The sequence below is a fragment of the Heterodontus francisci genome, chromosome 3 (genome assembly GCF_036365525.1).
Source record: "Heterodontus francisci isolate sHetFra1 chromosome 3, sHetFra1.hap1, whole genome shotgun sequence".
NCBI lineage: Eukaryota > Metazoa > Chordata > Chondrichthyes > Heterodontiformes > Heterodontidae > Heterodontus > Heterodontus francisci.
Window position 1 is genome coordinate 161,025,897 of NC_090373.1, and position 20,911 is coordinate 161,046,807.

At 45.0% G+C, this 20,911-nt stretch overlaps 1 protein-coding gene across 4 annotated transcripts in view; it reads left to right on the forward strand.

The window, feature by feature from the left end:
• The window catches only part of armc2 (armadillo repeat containing 2), a 208,848-nt gene that overhangs the window by 44,487 nt on the left and 143,450 nt on the right, over nucleotides 1–20,911 (forward strand). For all 4 annotated transcript variants that reach the window (XM_068027169.1, XM_068027168.1, XM_068027171.1 and 1 more), the window contains exon 6: nucleotides 8,386–8,462. In XM_068027169.1, the coding sequence (XP_067883270.1) occupies nucleotides 8,386–8,462 (77 nt within the window). The remainder of the gene's footprint in view (nucleotides 1–8,385; nucleotides 8,463–20,911) is intronic.

The window sequence follows — 20,911 nt, forward strand, 5'->3', positions numbered from 1 at the left end:
AAATTAACACAAAGCTTTGCCCAGATAGGTGTACTTGACCTTTTGATGGAAGCCAAAGTTACAAGGAGAATATTCTTGGCATTTCTTCATAGGCGAAGATTTTGGGAAGGTTGTACTTATCGGTTACAGGCCCACTGGTGGCTACTCAAGCCTATCTGTGACCGGCAGATTTTCCCACAGCAGGTACAAGTGAAGGTGTAGTTGCTGCTGGGGGTAATTGGATTTATCCTCCTTTTCTCTTTCATGTTGGTTCTTCGCTCAGTCTTAAAGGTGTCTGTAGCATCTCCAGGCATTACGATCTAAGGCCTGCATTTCCCACTGGCGATGGTCGATGTGATACAGGGAGAGAGAGTTCTTCAGGGAGTCATAGAGAGATACAGCACTGAAACAGGCCCTTTGGCCCACTGAGTCTGTGCTGACCATCAACCACCCATTTATACATTAATCCCATATTCCCTACCACATCCCCACCATTCTCCTACCACCTACTTACACCAGGGGCAATTTACAATGGCCAGTTTACCTATCAACCTGCATGTCTTTGGCTTTGGGAGGAAACTGGAGCACCTGGCAGAAACCCACGTGGTCACAGGGAGAACTTGCAAACTCCTCACAGGCAGTACCCAGAATCGAACCCGGGTCGCTGGAGCTGTGAAGCTGCGGTGCTAACCACTGCGCCACTGTGCTGCCCTAAACGTCCTTGAAACGTTTTCATGGGGCCCCTCTGTTCCTTTTACCAGTGGTCATCTCTCCATACATCACGATCTTAGGCAGGCGACTGTCGTCTATCCGGGCAATGTGACCCACCCAACACAGTTGGCTTTGCAGGAGGATGGCCTCGATGTTGGCTGCTTCCAGGATTTCAATGTTTGTGATGCCGTCCTGCCAGTGGATCTTGATGCTGCGGAAGCAGCACTGATGGAAAAGCTCTAGAAGGCGTACATGACGTTGGTATAGGACTCGTGACGGTGCCATACAGAAGGGTGGTGAGGACTACAACTTTGTACATTTTGGATTTGGCCTGTGCTGTGAGGCAAGGCGAATAGCGATGGATATGATTCACCCTGTTTTCCTGGATCCCCTTGCTATGATGAGGCATCTCTGCCAGAGGCAGCTGCAGCTCAAGAGGAAGCTCCTATACGTGAGCAGCAGCAGCCGCCAAGGCAAAGAAGAGCCCAGATATGCCAGCGCATCTATATGTCTCGGATGACATACCTGCAGATGTCTGAGCGCAACTGCCAGAGACAACTGCGGATGTCCAGAGAGGCCGTCACAGACCTCTGCACACTGCTGAATGATGACTTGCAACCAATGGGTTTTGTGGTCACCCTTTGACTGTGGCCTTCAAAATTACTATGGCCCTAAACGTTTATGTCTCTGGATCAGTCCAAGGATCCACCGGCGACATGTTTGGGGTCTCAAACCGATTGCACCGCTGCATCAAGGAAGTGACCAATGCCCTGTTCAGGTGGGCTGGCGACGATGTACACTGCAGGACAGGCCCTGAGAGTCAGGCTGCGAGGGCCATTGGATTTGGACCATTGAGGGATTCCCACATGTTCAAGATGTGATCAACTGCATGCATGTGGCCATCAAGGCTCTCACAGACCAACCAGTCACCTTCATAAGCAGAAAGGGGTTTCATTCAATTAATGTGCAACTAGTATGCGACCACAGATAGCACAATTGTGTCCCCGCTCGTCCCGGGCAGCTGCCATGACTCATACATACTTTGCCAGTCCAAGGTGTTACTGCTTTTCACTCCTCCCGCTCATCTTCAGGGGTGGATTCTTGAGGATAAGGGCTGCGCCTCAATGACATGGCTTCTGACACCAGTAAGCAACCCCAGTAATGATGCTGACGAGCGTTACAATGTCTGCCACGGCTCCACCCAAGCGACCATCGAGCAGGTCATTGGTATGCTGAAGATGCGTTTCTGCTGCCTTCATAGATCTGGTGGAGCCCTTCAGTATGCATTAGACAGGGTTGCATGCGTCGTTCTAGTCTGTTGTGTTCTACATAACATCACACTACAAAGGGGGGAGGCCTTGCAAGATGAAGCAGTACAGGAGCATGAGACATCCTCCGACACAGAGGGCACACATGGCCAAGCGCGCAGGGAAAATCAGAGAGCAGTGATGGAGGCCAGACATGGTGAGCAGCATAGACTAATAATTGCGCGTTTCCACAATCCATGAATTTCAAGCAATATGTTTGCTAACAAATCTCCCCATTTATGCATGTAGTGTCAAATCCTCTGCCTCTAACATCTGTTGCTCCAGCATGAATGGCAGCAACAAACTGAGCCATTGCCCATGTGACTGGAGACAGTCTGCTGATCAGGATGCCCCTTAGCCTGGGATGACTTCGGTGGTCGTTCTCTGGGTGCCTGAGGCCTCGAGGGCCCTGTCTCCCTCGTTTCTGCACTGTGCAGGACTGTCCTCCGGCGTCATGGCTGCTGGAGCTGGACTCACTGGTGGAGGGCTGAGGAGCCCATGTCCACACTCTAATTGCCCTGGGGGGAGACCTCAGATGTGGAGTACAGCCTCTCCTCCTCCCTCTCAAGGCTCATTGGAACCTCCCTGCTCTCTGGAGAAGGACTAGGAGTGGGTATGCTCTCCGGGTCCTGGTCTTTCTCTCGTCCTGCCACTGCTGATTTGAAGTCATGGCCAAGGCAAGGATTTGCAGGTCATTGCGCATCTGTGGAATGTGGCTCTCCACGTGGGTCGCCAACCTCTCGATGGATGAAGCCATGCGCTCACGTGCCTAGGACATGGCAGCAGTTATGGCATGGATGGACTCCTCCATTGTCTGCTCATGGCTGCGCATGGCCTCTGGCATCTCAGCTTGATGTTGCCTTACCTATCCTTGCAATTCCAGCATGCCCTGTGCTGATGGCACCAGAGCACGTCATCAGCCTGGGGCTCAGTGTGGGCCTGGACACCCACAGTCCTCCGACTGTCAGAGGCCTCTGCTGTCTCAGTCTCAGCCAGCTGCTTGTATGCGTGCGTGCGGTACTCTTACCAGTGTGTGACCACGAATCTAATGCTGATTGGATACCCACCAAGATGACAGTATCTGCACTGGTGGAAGGTGCATGGTTCATGGGAGGGTGCATCCTCTAAGTATTGCTCGTCCTCCGAGGTTGTCATTGTTTCCTCATTGTAAGCATTTGTGAGCACTTCCCTGCACAGTACAATGTAAAGAACAGACATTTAGGTGTTATGGTACATATGTCGCAATGTCCACATTGCATTGCATTTCTCTATAAAATGTAATTTCAATTCATTCTGTGTTTGTCAATAATCACTCTCTTTATCTGGGACCCAGAGCTCGATGTCCGATATGGCATGTCCTCCTTGGCTCCTAGCTAACTCAAGCGCCTCAGCTTCGGCATGAGACAGAGGCTGCAAGTCGGGCACACCATCACAGGCCCTGGCCGCCTCCCTGCTGTTGTGGGTCCTCTTCTCCTGAAAGATTAAGGATGTAGTTATTGTTAAGTTCCAAGCTTTTCCACATCACGTCAATGCTAACATGGGCCCCTCTTCTGCACTTTGGGGATATTGCTGCTCTCATACTGACTCCATCTGTCATGGGTCTCAATTGGGCTAAGATGGAAACAAGGGAGACTGGTCTCACTTATGCCGTCAGTCATCTGCTATCATTATGCTATGACCTTCCTATCATTGGAATGGCTAAGGGGGTGGAAGATTATCGGGGTAGGTGGAAATGTGGAGTAATCAGTTCAGCCATGAACTTATTGAATGGCGGAGCAGGCTCGAAGTGCAGAGTGGCCTACTCCTGCTCCTAATTCGTATGTTCATATGTCAACTGTATGTCTTTACGCTTGTGGGTAAGCAGATTCCAGCAAGCTATGTGGAACCGCGCAGCTTACCTTGGCTGACCGAAGGAGGTCATTGACCCTTTTCCTGCACTGCACCCAGTTACGATGGGTGACTCCACGGCTACTAACTTCCTCTGCGATCTCTGTTCAGACTTGCTTGGTCAGGCAGAAGGACCTTTTCTTGCCATCGCTGGGGAAGGGAACCTGCTGCCTTTCCCTTGCAGCCTGGAGGAGAATCAGCAGGGAGGCATCACTGAACCATGGGGCAACCCTTGCTCTGACATTTGACATGGTCAGAATGATGCCCGGGGGGATATTTGCTGAATTGCAAAATTATGGCAAACCACCGAAGTGTTGCTGCAGTATGCTGCTATTCAATGCAAGGACAGTAAATGCAGGGCTGCCAGCCTTTTAAAAATGGCACCAACACCTGATCCAACATCAGGTGATACCTTTAACGACATTGCCAATGCCACCCCTGCCATGTGCTTGGGGAGGGTACAGCCGCTGCAAATCACAGTGGTGCGACCACAGACATCACAGGCGGGACTGCCGCCATTTTGTGCACCTGCTGCCGCTCACGGCGGCGGGATAATAAAATCCAGCCCAAGGAGACTAAAAACATATTTAAAACCTATCTAGCCCTGTCTGAGTAGGTTTGGCTTGGCAGTGGAGCCAACACTGCTCTTTGCTCAGGCCTCAGGCTAAATAGCAGATTGTGCCCCGATGACATCGTCAGAACCTGATCTGAAGACAGCGTTGGCTTGGAGTGTGTGCCCTTATATTTGGATTTCATTCAGCCAGACTGGGGTGGTAAAGGAGTAGGATAATCCTCTGCTACATTTTAATTGCTCAATGCACCCCCCGCTCCCCCCCCCACCCCACCCCGGCACCTGGAATTAAAAATCAACCCTCAGTATTAGTATCACCGATCTGGGTTAGCTGCAACACAACCAGATGCTCCTTGTAATAAAAGCAAAATGCCGCGGATTCTGGAAATCTGAAATGAAAACAGAAAGTGCTGGAAATACTCAGCAGGTCTGGCAGCATCTGTGGACAGAGAAGCAGAGTTAATGTTTCAGGTCGGTGACCTCTCATCAGAATAGTATTATGCACCAAAGAATTTACCTCATAAGAGTACCCCCTACTTCACCTGTGCAATGTAAATTTCATTTCCCACGCTTGTTATACTTGGGACTATCTGAGTGACATTGCAAATTAGTGCCATGTGCCAGTGCTCACTACTGAGATTGCCCAAAATGCAATTCACATAGGATTCTTACAGCAGCAAAGAAGACTTTCATCCAATCAGCCTGAGCCAGATTTGAACCTAGATCCTAGAGTGAAAGGTCAGTATCTAATCCACTGTGTCACTCAGCTCACCCTCATGGAAGTTATTTGATGTAAAATTTCTTTTGAAGCAGATAAAATGTTAAAGTCTAAATAGACAATGGAATAATGACTTGTAGAGTCTCCATTTTCAATCACAATAGCCTGCTTGTTGTGGATACTTGACAGCAATTGGAAGTTACATTTTCATCTAACAGAAACTGCATTTATTAGCATTTCAAAATTGCTGCATGAACTTTTGAAAATTCTACATGAAGCTCAAAAATTAATCTTCTTGCATCATCTGTTTTATCTATATTGGTTTTTCTGGTCATCAAGAAGGAGTAGCCTTTTCAAGCCCTGTGTGTCTAATATACTAAATGGTATAATATCATGTGGTTCCATTACAAAACATTCTAATGTTACACGTCTTCATTTGCTGAAATATAAACAAACAAATTGCAATTCTGTAATGGTATCGACTTGTGACGATCAACCAAACCATAAACTCAATGGCCCAGATTTTACAGTCAGTGATGAAGGAATGGCAATCACTGTTGACCTCGATAAAAGCTGCCCACAAACTTTTAGTGGGTTTTAGAGTATATACTCTATTTCGATGACACTTTGAATGTGGCACTTTCTACAGGGGATCTGTGACATTCAGGAACAGGGATGGCGCCAGGCAGGCCAATCAGACTGAAGAATTCTCACAGATGGAAAAACAGGAAGAAAAAAGCAGGAAATAAAAATTGCATTTAAATCATTGTACAGAAAGCACAATAAAGATTGACTTTGGAATAAAATAAATTCTAAATTTATGGATGACACCAAATTGAGGGGGTAGTCAATACTGAGGAGGACTGCAACAAATGACAGGAGGACATTAATAAAGTTGCGGAATGGGCAGATAATTGGCAAATTATGTTCAATGCAGTTTCATATCTTAACGAAAACAAAAGTTGTTGACACCAAGCCATGAGATCACCAGGTGATGGTGCCAGTGATTAGTTGGTCTTTGGACCATGATCCTGGTTTCTACTGGTTCTTTTTGTAAATTGCCCTGGTATAAAATTTCAAAATTTGCCGATGACACCAAACTTGGAGGTGTAGCAAACACCGGGGAGGCGGTAGCGTAGTGGTGTTGTCTCTGGACTAGTAACCCAGAGACCCAGGGTATTGCTCTGGGGACATAGGTTCGAATCCCACCACAGCAGAAGGTGGAACTTTAATCCAATTAATGAATCTGGAATTAAAAAGCTAGTCTAATGATGGCCATGAAACCATTGCCGATTGTTGTAAAAACCCATCTGGTTCACTAATGTCCTTCAGGGAAGGAAATCTGCGGTCTGGCCTACATGTGACTCCAGACCCACAGCAATGTGGTTGACTCTTACATGCCCTCTGAAATGGCCTCACAAGCCAATCAGTTGTATCTAACCGCTATGAAGTCAATCACAGTGGGTGTACCTACCCCACATGGACTGCAGCGGTTCAAGAAGGCAGCTCACCACCACCTTCTCAAAGGCAATTAGGGATGGGCAATAAATGCTGGCCTGGCCAGCGATGCCCACATCCCATGAACGAATAAAAAAAAACAGTGAAGATAATATTAACCGCCTGCAACAGGACATAGGCTAGCAGAATGGGCAAACCGGTGGCAGATGGAATTTAATACTGACGAGTGATGCATTTTGGCAGAAGGGATAGGGAGAGACAATATAGACTTAATGGCACAGTTCTAAAGAGAGTGCAAGGGACAGAGGGATCAGGGGTGCATGTGCATCGATCTTTGAAGGTGCCATGAGAGAGTGGTTAGCAAAGCATATGGGATCTTGGACTTCATAAATAGAAGCATTGAGTACAAAGGCAGGCAAGTTATGCTGAACCTTTTATAAAGCTATGGTTAGGCCCCAACTGGAGTATTGCATTCAGTTCTGGTTGCCACACTTCAGGATGGATGTAAGGATCCTTAAGAGGGTGCAGAGGAGATTTACCGGAATGGTTCCAGGGATGGGGGATTTTAGTTACAAAATTAGGTTGGAAAAGCTTCAGTTGTTCTCCTTAGAGCAAAGGAGATTGAGGGGAGATTTAATTGAGGCCTACAAGATTATGACAGGTTTAGATAAATTAGACAAGAAAAAACTGTTCCCATTAACTAATGGTACAAGGACTAGGGGACACCGATTGAAGGTTTTGAGTAAGAGATGCAGGAAGAACTTTTTTATGCAGTGGGTGTAATGACCTGGAACTCGCTTCCCACAAGGGTGGTGGAAGCGGAGACAATCAATGATTTCAAAAGGAAATTGGATGACCACTTGCAGGGCTACAGAGATCAAGCGGGGGAGTGGGACTGACTGAAGTGCTCGGAGAGCAGGCATGGGGACTCGATGGGCCGAATGGCCTCCTTTTGTGCCGTAAATGACTCTATACACATGAGATTAAATAATAAACTTAAACAGCAAACTTTTAATACATTTTTTTTTTAAATCTGCAATTTTCAAATTTTCTTCTGATGGAATGTGATACTGCACTTCTTAAATTATTTTTACTCCTGATTGAACAAGACTTAACTTTTTGATCTGTCTTTATGGTGATAATAGTGGATACTTAGTTTAATTTCAAATAGTCTTTTGGTAGTACAGAACTTGACAATTGCTGAAAACAGACATTTTGTCGAAGCTTTTCATCTTGGACTCATCAGGACAATTCACAAGAATACCGATGTAAGGGAAAACAACAAATTTATACTCTGAGAGTGCTCATTGGTTGGCAAGTGGACTCTGATTGGTAGAGGCGTTGCCATGGAGAATGCACCAGTTTATTATGACTGACAGTTAACTGCCAAGCTTTGTTTGAAATTTAAACCAGGCAGCTTGACTCTGATTAGTCAAGATATTGCCCTGAGGAATGAACCAGTGAATGACTGTTCGCAACGGGCAAGATACAGACCGTACTCAATGAGCTCATGCTTGCAAAACTCTAAACACAGTGTCTAACTTTAGATGTGATTCCACGATTGGACAACATTGGCTAAATAATCCTCATTGTGCTAAGAATTATGCTGACAACCAATTTAAGATTATCAGTCGGGCTCGCAGTGTGGTCCATTTGCACATACTGGAAGCTATATATATTAATATGCAATTTGATTCTAAATAGACCTAAATTGCTTTCCCTATTTTTCAAATATTTTTGCTTATCTATTTCAGTGAACTGGCTAAGCAGGACGGTAGACTTTCCACCTGTCCTGGCAGCACAGAAATCATCGAACGACAGAACAGAACAGGTATTTTTTTTACAATAGGTATTTTTCTTTCTGAATACAATTTGCAACTGAAAATAGTAGCTTTGTACTGAAATTATAATAGTTTCATAAGGCATGTTACTGCTGGAGAATCAAATGCTTTCTCATTTTTGGTACCTAGAGAGTGAATTGAACAGAGTTAGGTATAGCACAGGCAAGACCAGAATAAAGCTTTCTCTACTGGAAGATTTTACTATAACCTTAACATCAATCCTACTGTGTCAGCCATGTCTCAGTTGGTAGCACTGTTGCCACTGAGTTTAAAGGTTTTGGGTTCAAGTCTCACTCCAAAGACTTAAGTACAAAAATCTAGGCTGACATTCCAGTGCTGCAATATCAACGGTGCTATCTTTTGGATGAGATGTTAAACCAAGGCCCAGTCTACTCTGTCAAGTGGAGGTAAAAGTTCCCATGACACTATTTCAAAGAAGAGCGGGTGAGTTATTCCTCGATCATCCTTACCTTACTAAAACAGATTATCTGGTCAGTATCACACTGCTGTTTGTAAGATCTTGATGTGTCCAAATTGGTTTCTGTTTCATACTTTACAACACTTCCACTACACCTCAAAAGTACTTCAAAGGGTGTAAAGCACTTTGGGATGCCCTGAAGTTGTAGAAGGTGCTTTAGTTCTTCCTTTCTTCCCTTCTTTCTCAATCTTTTTCCCTCTCTTTAATACCTTTCAACTGTGTGAAGAGACCATGCGTGTGAAATTGAGCTCTATAGCGTCCATTTTTTGTGCGCTATGTGTACCCTAAGGGTTCCAAAATGGCATCTGCAGTGTGTGGGCACATTTCAGACATGGCATTCAGCACACATCATCTTGATAAAGGGCTTAGCGCAGGGTTGTTCAACTTTTTCACATTTGGGCCACATTGCAATTTTTGTCTTACTTAGCGGGCTGGTGAGACAATTTCAGAAAGATAAAGGCATTAAAATTTATCTTACTATTAATCAAAACAAGAACAAATATGCATTTTTAAAATTTATTTAGAGATACAACACTGAAACAGGCCCTTCGGCCCACCCAGTCTGTGCCGACCAACAACCACCCATTTATACTAATCCTACATTAACCCCATATTCCCTACCACGTCCCCACCATTCTCCTACCACCTACCAACACTAGGGGCAATTTACAATGGCCAATTTACCTAACAACCTGCAAGTCTTTGGCTGTCGGAGGAAACCGGAGCACCCAGTGGAAACACACGAGATCACAGGGAGAACTTGCAAACTCCGCACAGGCAGTACCCAGAACGGAACCCTGGTCGCTGGAGCTGTGAGGCTGCAGTGCTAACCACTGCGCCACTGTGCTGCCCCTTTTGTGAAGAAGCTTTAAATGAGAATAATTTATTGACTTACTTTCTCTTCACTATGTTGGGCACTGATTTAGTGAGATACCTGGCATTTTTTTTTGCTTGCACAATTAGTCAATGTCTGCCTGCACACTTGTGTACCATTGCAGAGTATTCCAGATAGATGTCCATCTGTCAGGAGTGATATTGATCGCTCTCTCTCCCTCTTCTCTCTCTCTCTCTCTCTGTCTCTCTCCCCCTCCCTCTCTGTGTCCCCCCCCCTGCATTGTCCCCCCTCTGTATCCTCCCCTCTCTGTATTGTTCCCTCTCCTCTCTGTGTCATTCTCCTCTTTGCGGAGTCGTTTTCTCTTCCCCCCCCCACCGTGTGTCACCCCCTCTCTGTGTGTCATCCTCCCCGTGTCATCTCCCCCCATGTCCCCCCTTTCTCTTTGTCTCCCCCTGTCTCTCTCTCTGCTCCTCCTCTCTCTGACCGCTACCCCCCCCCCCCGGCCCCTTCCCCACTCCCCCCCACCCCCCACCGACCATTGCTGAGAGCGGGAACTGCGGTTTACGAACTTTGGACAGATTTGTGGTTTTCCGGCCGACTTTTAAAGAAAAACTGGAGCCTGCTGGAAAACCCTGAAGCTGTCCTGACAGGTGCTGAGAACGGGAACAGCGCCTTCCAAACTTCGGACAGATTCAGGGTTTCCGGTGGGTTCCAAATTTTTTTTGAAAGCCTGCCAGAAAACCCCAAATTTGCCTGAAGTTCAGAAGTCGCTGTTCCCACTCCCAGCACCTGTCGGCTGTGAATATGGAAAGGAGTGTTAACGAGCATTAGATAAAGATCTGAGCATTGAAATTCCAATTCAGCTGTGAAAGGGACACTGCAACTTTTTTTTAAAGCCAGTCTGGTCAGAAAGAAGAAACCAATGGGAAATTTCTCATCTCTGAAATTAACAGTCACGGGACCCCTGGCAAGGATGAGGAACAGTCAGGTACAATTTACATCTGCAGGCCGGGTAGAAAAATTTAGCGGGCCGGATCCTGGCCCATGGGCCGTTATGTTGGACAACCCTGGCTTAGCGTTGCAAACTTAACAACTGCTAGAAGTAGGAAGAGCAGGCAGATTATGACTTCAATTCTTCTCGTTTTGGTTGCTTTCTATAGTTGCTTCAAGTTTCAAAAGTATACAGGGAGTACAGGTGCTGAATTACTTTTTTACATCACTGTCTTTTGGTTTTTTTGGTCTTTCTCCACTGCCTGGCAGTTCTTGGGTATCTGAAAGGAGAAAGGAACAAGGGTAAGGTTGTAGTGAGGGGATAGGGGAAAGTAAGAAATGTATGCTTGCACCATCTGCAGCTTGTAAGTCATAAAAGATTGTGGGATGGGGGGAAAGTGGAATTTTAGTAGGAGGCTTAGATATGAGAATACTGTCATCTTCAGTGTATTTAGCCCTGGCGTTGGACATGGCCCCAGCATTCCCTTCCCACTATGGCCAGCACTGTATCCTCCTTGGGGATTAGAACATGCAGGCATGCCTCTCTCATTCTGTTAGTTCCTGCTGCCTCTGGTTGTGCACTACCTTCTTCTGCAATAGAGAATGTGTCAGTGAGTGTTATGCAACATCTTTGGATGATGTGACTGTCATCGTTGGATAGCTGGTAGTGTGTGCAAGCTGTGAGATGTGGGTATGAGGCTTGCAACAGTGCTATTTGTGTGGTTGTGAGTTGAAGCATAGGAATGTGAGGTGTGAAATCTCATTGATAGAGATTGTTGGTAGGTGAGTCATGGTGTGTGGTGAATTGATTGGTGGCTGAGGCTAATAGTACAGTTTATAGGATAAGGTATTTGATGATGCATTCACTGAAGTTGACCACTTGTGTGAAGCCATCAGCTTCTTGCTGCATTGTGGTTACAGGACATCTCTCCTCCATTGCACCTCCTCCACCAAGACCTCCAGTGCTGTGTCAGAAAACCTTGGTGAACATTCTCTTCCATGGTCAGCCATTGCTGATTGTTGCACCGCACTATTCTGAATGATTTCAAAATCTCCAGCAGCCACAATGCAGATTCCCTATTAAGAGGTGCAAGCTGGCTTGAAGCACTGCAGCTGGCTTTAAGTAGTGCAAGTAAGTAACAATATTAGGTCTTCTGCTGATGCGTGCGGCCAGTGAACAGCACTTAAGTGTTGGCCTCCAGGAAAATAATTATAATGATCAGGTAACGCAATGTTGACGTGCTGCCTGCATTACATTACATCAGTGCTGGCGAATCGTGCAGGTTCATTTTCAGGGGCTAGCCAATTTAGCCCCCTTTTATTCATCAGTATAAACTACATTTGAAGTGAGAGGTGGAATGACTGTGTTACAGCCTACTAAAGTTCCCCCCTCCAAGAGGCACTAATAGATACGATCAGATATGAACATGAAAAGGCCAATAGACTCTACATGCTAATACTTCATTGCTCTCAACTCCACCTTCTTACTACATCCTGCATTCGTAATCCTTCAGTTTACCTATGCCTTGTAGCATTAACTAGTAGAAGGCTATGTAGTTCCCAGGAATCAGTCAATGAGCTATTAGAAACCCATAAGCAGGGGCTTTGGGATGACGGAATTTATTTTGGATTCTCTTCCCATTCCCTCCTTGGGGCAATCCACATTTCCAAAATAATAGTTCACTTTTTTTTTTTAGCAGAGAAAGTAAGCAGAGGGAAATTTTGATGCCATGATTAATTGAACTTGTCCAATAAAAGTGCAATGTAATTACCAAGTGTCAAGCTTTAAAGGTCCATAATAATTTCACATAAGATTTGTAATTTTGAACAATTCAAAAAGTTTTGAAATATTCCAGGTGCAATAAGTAGACCAATAACATGATGTTTATAAGAATTGTGGTTAATGGGTAACAGATAAAGAGGCTAAAATTTGACAAATTTAAGACAGAAGTCTGAAAGATAACAAAACCACAAAAGGACTTGCACTTTGAAAGTTTAACACTGATCTGAATCACCTGAAATGCTTTTACTCAATCCATTTAAGGGATGTGTTTTTCTGTTCCTAGGAGTTCGCATATAATTATTGTGAAATTTATAAAAATAGCTGCTGGCTAAAGAACGAGTGTTTGTTTCTTGGTGACTCCTCCCATCAGCTGTCTCATAAATGAAATCGGTATGACCAGGGCTAATTGTAAAATCCTATGAGATCATTACTGTCTTAATTTTATATACAAAAATAATTGAAGGTTCCCTTGGTAACTTTGGTAATTAGTTGGAATCCCTTCTAAATAGGGAATTGATGACGTTTCCAGGGGTTTTGAATGAGTATTACAGAAGTAGTATGAAATTTAAACTAATACTTCTTTGAAATTTTAATATGGATAGACATGTATTTTGTTATCGTTGGTTTTCATCTTCCATAAGCTATAGTCCAGTGTATCAGAATAAAGTACTTAAATATATGATACAAAGGTATGTAGATAGTTCTGTGGACAGCCTGAATTGTTAGTGTTGCTAAGGCTGCAAGAATATTTGCCAAAAAAAGCAGCCAATCAACTGGACCTGTTTATGAACTCACTGCTTCCTGAAGCGGTCGTAACCACAGATATACTGCAACATATAACCAAGCAGTGGTTTGTGCTATTAAATGTCATGTAAATTTGACCTTTATCTTTCCGCCGTATTATAGATTTCTGCAAAAGTTTACGAGGCTTTACTTTGGGGTTAAAAACAAACATCACTGTGAAAAAAATTGTTTGCAAAATGTATGAAAAAATTAAAAATGCATCATGATGTTGCTTTAAACAGCTTTTGTAAATGTACAGATTTTGTTAAACAGCCCAAATCAGATACATGGGCCGTATCTTGGGCACTGCTGATGTATACTATCTGTTAGCAGTTTATTTCAACTATGAAGTGCTGCTGAAATGTTTTCCCATCCCATGATGTGAGATGAGAGGTGGCTGGACATTTTTGTGTTACTCTCTGAAAAACCGATACTGTTGTGATAAGGAGTCTCTTCTTTTGCTCGGAAACAAATGCACCCTGATATTTGCTGTAGTTTAATGTGAGGTAGGAAGAAAAAGTTTAAATGGAATAACAAGAACAATGTTTACAAATAGTTTCCCTGAATGAAAAATTGTAACTAAATAGGAAAGGCGCCTCCTAATACTGTAAGTTTTTTTTATACATTTCATGGGATGTGGACTTCACTGGCAAGGCTGATATTGGTTACCCATCCCTAATTACCCTTGAGAAGGTAGTGGTGAGATGCCTTCTTCAATTGCCACAGTCCAGATGGTGCAGGTACATCCAGAGTGCTGTTAGGGAGGGAGTTCTAGGATTTTGACCCAGCGACAGTGAAGGAACGGTGATATATTATTGCAACAATCTTCAGCCAGAAGCCTATGGGCCCTGACAACATTCCAGCAATAGGACTGAAGACCTGTGCTCCAGAACTTGCCACACCCCTAGCCAAGCTGTTCTAGTACAGCTACAACACTGGTATCCACCTGGCAATGTGGAAAATTATCCATGTACACAAAAAGCAGGACAAATCCAACCTGGCCAATTACCACCGCATCAGTCTACTCTCGATCATCAGTAAAGTGTTAGAAGGTGTCGTCGACAGTGCAATCAAGTGGCATTTGCTAAGCAATAACCTGTTCAGTGATACTTAGTTTGGGTTCCGCTAGGGCCACTCAGCTCTTGATCTCGTTACAGCCATGGTTCAAACATGCATAGAAGAGCTGAACTCAAGAGATCAGGTGAGAGTGACTGCCCTTGAAATCAAGGCAGCATTTGACTGAGTATGGCACCAAGGAGCCCTAGCAAAACTGAAGTCAATGGGAATCAGGGGGAAAACTCTCCGCAATGTTGGAGTCATACCTAGCGCAAAGGAAGATAGTTGTGGTTGCTGGATGGCAATCATCTCAGCTCCAGGACATCACTGCAGGAGTTCCTCAGGGTGGTATCCTAGGCCCACGCCTCTTCAGCTGTTTCATCTATGGCCCTCCTTCAATCATAAGGTGAGAAGTGGGAATGTTAGCTGATGATTGCGCAATGTTCAGCACCATTCGTGACGACTCAGATACTGAAGCAGTCCATGTAGAAATGCAGTAAGACCTGGATAGTTTCCAGGCTTGGACTGATAAGTGGCAAGTAACATTCATGCCAAACAAATGCCAGGCAATGACTGTCTCAGACAAGAGAGAATCTAACCATCTCCTCTTGACATTCAATAGCATTACGATCACTGAATCTCCCACTATAACATCCTAGGGGTTGCCATTGACCAGAAACTGAACTGGAGTAGCCATATAAATACCATGGCTACAAGAGCAGGTCAGAGGCTAGGAATCCTGTGGCGAATAACTCATCTCCTGATTCCCCAAAGCCAGTCCCCCATCTACAAGGCACAAGTCAGGAGTGTGATAGAATGCTCTCCATTTGCCTGCTCCAACAACACTCAAGAAGCTTGACAGCATCCAGATCAAAGCAGCCTGCTTGATTGGCACCCCATCTACAAACATTCACTCCCTTCACCACCGACGCACAGTGGCAGCAGTGTGTTCCATCTACAGGATGCACTGCAGCAACACGCCAAGGCTCCTTAGACAGCACCTTCCAAACCCACGATCTCTACCACCTAGAAGGACGAGCAGCAGATGCATGGGAACACCACCACCTGTAAGTTCCACTCCAAGCCACACACCATCGTGACTTGGAACTATATCGCTGTTTCTTCACTGTTGTTGGGTCAAAATCCTGGAACTCCCTTCCCAAAAGCGCTGTGGGTATATCTACCCCACGTGGACTGCAGCGGTTCAAGAAGACAGGTCACCACCACCTTCTCGAGGACAATTAGGGATGGGCAATAAATGCTGTCCTAGCCAGCGACGCCCACATCCTATGAATGAATTTTTAAAAAACAACTTAGTAGAGATGATAGGACAGTCAATCAAGGAAAGGAAGATAAAAATATAAACCATTAAATCATCCCATCTTACAGTGGCTTCTAACTACAGTTCAAGAAAGTCCTAGTTCTGCTTTGAAAATGTTTTTGGTCCTCACAGGGAGATTCACTAGTGTGGTTGGGGGGTGTTTAAACTAAATTGGCAGGGGGATGGCCACCAGCATATAGAGGCAGCAAAGAACAATAAGGTGCATAAAGTGAGTGTATTGGATTGTACTAGAGAAGGAAATAGTACCATGCTAGGAGCAGACTAAGAAGGACTACGAGGAATACAAAGGCAGGTTTAGAATGCATGTATGTAAACGCACAAAGTATGGTGAATAAAGTTGGTGAGCTACAAGCACAAACAGCCATGTGGGAATTTGATGTGGTGGTAATAATGGAAAAAATTGCTTAAAAATGGTGTGAAAAGATGGGGAAAGATAAAAAGGTGGTGGGGTCACAGGAGTGAGTAGGGAAAGAGAGGATATCCTTGAGGGGACAAAGACAGAATCATTTTGTTAGAGTTGAGAAGCAAGAAAGAAATGATCATGCTACTGGGGTATTCTATAGACCTCCAAATAGCATCTTCACTATAGAGGATAGAAAAAACACTCCAGTAATAGCTGTAAATCAGAAGGTGGAAGGAAGAGAGGAATTTGGTGAAATTACAATCACCAAGGAAACAATACTGAGCAAACTGATGGGCTGATTAGTCCCCAGCTCTTGATCGGCTTCATCCTCTGATCTTAAAAGAGGTGGCTAATGAGATATCAGATGCGTTGGTGTTAATTTTTCAGAATTCGCTAGATTCTCGAAAGGTTCCATCAGACTGGAAAGTAGCAAATATAACCCCTTGATTCAAGAAAGCTGGGGGGCAGAAAACATGTCACTATAGGCCGGTTAGCTCGATGTCTGTCGTGGGGAAGGTGTTAGAATCAATCATTAAGGAGGCTATAGCTGGGCACTTAGAAGAACTCAAGGTAATTGGGAATAGTCAGCACAGTTTTGTGAAAGGGAAATCATGTTTAACCAATTTTTTGGAGTTCTTTTAGGGAATTACATGCACTGTGGATAAAGGGGAGCCCGTTGATGTACTGTACTTAGATTTCCAGAAGGCATTTGACAAGGTGCCACATAAAAAGTTATTGCGCAGTAGAAGCTCATGGTGTAGGGTGTAACACATTAGCATGGATAGAAGATTGGCTGGCTGGCAGAAAACAGAGTATGCATAAATGGGTCCTTTTCTGATTGGCAGGATGTGACGAGTGGACTCCCGCGGGGTCGATGCTGGGGCCTCAACTTTTTATAATTATATCAATAACTTAGATGAGGGGAACAATAGCATGGTAGCTAAATTTGCAAATGACACAAAGATAGATAGGAAAGTATGTTGTCAAGAGGACATGAGGAGGTTGCAGACCGATATCATAGGTTGAGTGAGCGGGCAAATCTGGCAGATGGTGTATAATGTGGGAAAATGTGAAGTTGTTCACTTTGGCAGGAAGAATAAAAAAGCAGAGTATTATTTAAACGGAGAACGACTGCAAAATTCCGAGGTGCAGAGGGATCTAGGTGTTCTCATGCATGAGTTACAAAAAATTAGTATGCAGGTACAGCAAGTAATAACGAAGGCTAATTTAGTAAGGAATTAATAAGTATTTATTTATTTTAAATGAATTCATTAATTAGTGCTAGAAATGTCAGTTAGAGGGGTAAAGTGCTTCACCTGTGAGATGTGGGAGGTCCGTGACGCTTCCAGCGTTCCAGACGACTACATCTGCAGGAAGTGTACCCAGTTACAGCTCCTCACAGACCGCATGGATCGGTTGGAGCAGCAACTGGATGCACTTAGGAGCATGCAGGTGGCAGAAAGCATCATAGACAGGAGTTTTAGAGAAGTGGTTACACCCAAGGTGCAGGCAGATAGATGGGTGACCGCTAGAAGGGGCAGGCAGTCAGTGCAGGAATCCCCTGTGGCTATCCCCCTCTCTAACAAGTAAACCGTTTTGGATACTGTTGGGGCGGATGGCCTATTAGGGGAAAACAACAGCAGCAGCCAGAGCAGTGGCACCACGGCTGGCACTGTTGTTCAGCAGGGAGGGACAAAGCGCAGAAGAGCAATAGTTATAGGGGACTCTATAGTCAGGGGCACAGATAGGTGCTTCTGTGGACGTGAAAGAGACTCCAGGATGGTATGTTGCCTCCCTGGTGCCAGGGTCAAGGATGCCTCTGAACGGACAGGGGGCATTGTGAAGGGGGAGAGTGAACAGACAGAGGTTGTGGTACACATCGGTACCAACAGCATAGGCAGGAAGAGTGACGAGATTCTGCAGGGGGAGTTTAGGGAGTTAGGTAGAAAGTTAAAAGACAGGACCTCTAGGGTTGTAATCTCGGGATTACTCCCTGTGTCACGTGCCAGTGAGGCTAGAAATAGTAAGATAGTGCAGCTAAACACGAGGCTGAACAGCTGGTGTAGAAGGGAGGGTTTCAGATATCTGGATCATTGGGATCTCTTCAGTGACAGGTGGGACCTGTACAAGAAGGACGGGTTGCATCTAAACTGGAGGGGCACAAATATCCTGGCTGCGAGGTTTGTTTATTGGAGAGGATTCTTCGGGACAGGATTTACTCCCATTTGGAAACAAATGAACTTATTAGCGAGAGGCAGCATGGTTTTGTGAAGGGGAGGTCATGTCTCACTAACTTGATTGAGTTTTTTGAGGAAGTGACGAAGATGATTGATGAAGGAAGGGCAGTGGATGTTGTCTATATGGACTTCAGTAAAGCCTTTGAAAAGGTCCCTCATGGCAGACTGGTACAAAAGGTGAAGTCACACGGGATCAGAGGTGAGCTGGCAAGATGGATACAGAACTGGCTCGGTCATAGAAGACAGAGGGTAGCAGTGGAAGGGTGCTTTTCTGAATGGAGGGCTGTGACGAGTGGTGTTCCACAGGGATCAGTGCTGGGACCTTTGCTGTTCGTAGTATATATAAATGATTTGGAGGAAAATGTAGCTGGTCTGATTAGTAAGTTTGCGGACGCCACAAAGGTTGGTGGAGTTGCGGATAGTGATGAGGATTGTCAGAGGATACAGCAGGATATAGATCGGTTGGAGACATGGACGGAGAAATGGCAGATGGAGTTTAATCCGGACAAATGTGAGGTAATGCATTTTGGAAGGTCTAATGCAGGTGGGAAGTATACAGTAAATGGCAGAACCCTTAGGAGTATTGACAGGCAGAGATATCTGGGCGTATAGGTCCACAGGTCACAAAGTGGCAACGCAGGTGGATAAGGTAGTCAAGAAGGCATTTGGCATGCTTGCCTTCATCGGTCGGGGCATAGAGTATAAAAATTGGCAAGTCATGCTGCAGCTGTACAGAACTTTAGTTAGGCCACACTTAGAATATTGCATGCAGTTCTGGTCGCCACACTACCAGAAGGACGTGGAGCCTTTGGAGAGGATACAGAAGAGGTTTACCAGGATGTTGCCTGGTCTGGAGGGCATTAGCTTTGAGGAGAGGTTGGATAAACTCGGATTGTTTTCACTGGAACGACGGAGGTGGAGGGGCGACATGATAGAGGTTTACAAAGTTATGAGCGGCATGGACAGAGTGGATAGTCAGAAGCTTTTTCCTTGGGTGGAAGAGTCAGTTACTAGGGGACATAGGTTTAAGGTGCGAGGGGCAAAGTTTAGAGGGGATGTGTGAGGCAAGTTCTTTACACAGAGGGTGGTGAGTGCCTGGAACTTGTTGCCGGGGGAGGTGGTGGAAGCAGGTACGATAGCGACGTTTAAGAGGCATCTTGACAAATACATGAATAGGATGGGAATAGATGGATGCGGTCCCCGGAAGTGCAGAAGGTTTTAGTGTAGGCAGGCATCAAGATCGGCGCAGGCTTGGAGGGCCGAATGGCCTGTTCCTGTGCTGTACTGTTCTTTGTTCGCTAATGGAATGCTCTTCTTTATTACGAGAGGAATTGAAAATAAAAGTAAGGATGTTATGCCTCACTTATACAGAGCATTGGTGAGACCACATCTCGAATACTGTGTGCAGTTTTGGTCTCCTTATTTAAGGAAGGATGTAAATGTGTTGGAGGCGGTTCAGAGGAGGTTTACTAGATTGATATAAAAGCAAAATACTGCGGATGCTGGAAATCTGAAACAAAAACAAGAAATGCTGGATTCACTCAGCAGGTCTGGCAGCATCTGTGGAAAGAGAAGCAGAGTTAACGTTTCGGGTCAGTGACCCTTCTTCGGAACCCGAAGAAGGGTCACTGACCCGAAACGTTAACTCTGCTTCTCTTTCCACTGATGCTGCCAGACCTGCTGAGTGAATCCAGCATTTCTTGTTTTTGTTACTAGATTGATACTTGGAATGAGCGGGTTGTCTTATGAGGAAAGGTTGGACAGACAGGCTTGTTTTCATTGGAGTTTAGAAGAGTGAGGGGAGAATTGATTGAAGTATATAAGATCCTGAATGATCTTGACAAAGTGGATGTCGAAAGGATGTTTCCTCTTGCGAGTGAGTCCAGAACTCGGGGGCACTGTTTTAAAATTAGGGTTCGCCATTCTAGGACAGAGATGAGGAGAAATCTTTTCTCTGAGGGTTGTGCAACTTTGGAACTCTCTGCCTCTTAAAAGGTGGTGGAGGCAGGCTTATTGAATATTTTTAAGGTGGAGGTAGATAGGTTCTTGTTAGGCAAGGGAATCAAAGGTTGTCGGGGGTAGATGGGAGTGTGGAATTTGAGACACAAACAGATCAGCCATGATCTTATTGAATGGTGGAGCAGGCTCAAAGGGCCAAATGGCCTACTTCTGCTGCTAAATCATATGTTCGTAATTCATAGTGAGAGAGTGATAGAGGAGCAAAGCTGCAGGGAAATCAATAGAGATGTGCAAGAACTATGGGGTAGTGATACTGGGGAGACGTTAGTTACCCAAATATCGATTGGGATTATGTTAGAGTAAAAGGAACGGAGGGGGAGAGATTTCTGAAATATGTCAGGAGAAATTCCTTGACTGATGTGTTCTCCCTCCAACTAGGACTTGGGCATTGCTGGGTCTGGTGCTGGGGAATGAGGTGGGCCAAGTGGGTCAACTATCTATGAGGGAGCATAATTGTATCATAAGGTTTAGATTAATAATGGAGAAGAGCAAGGAACAATCTAAAGTAGAACT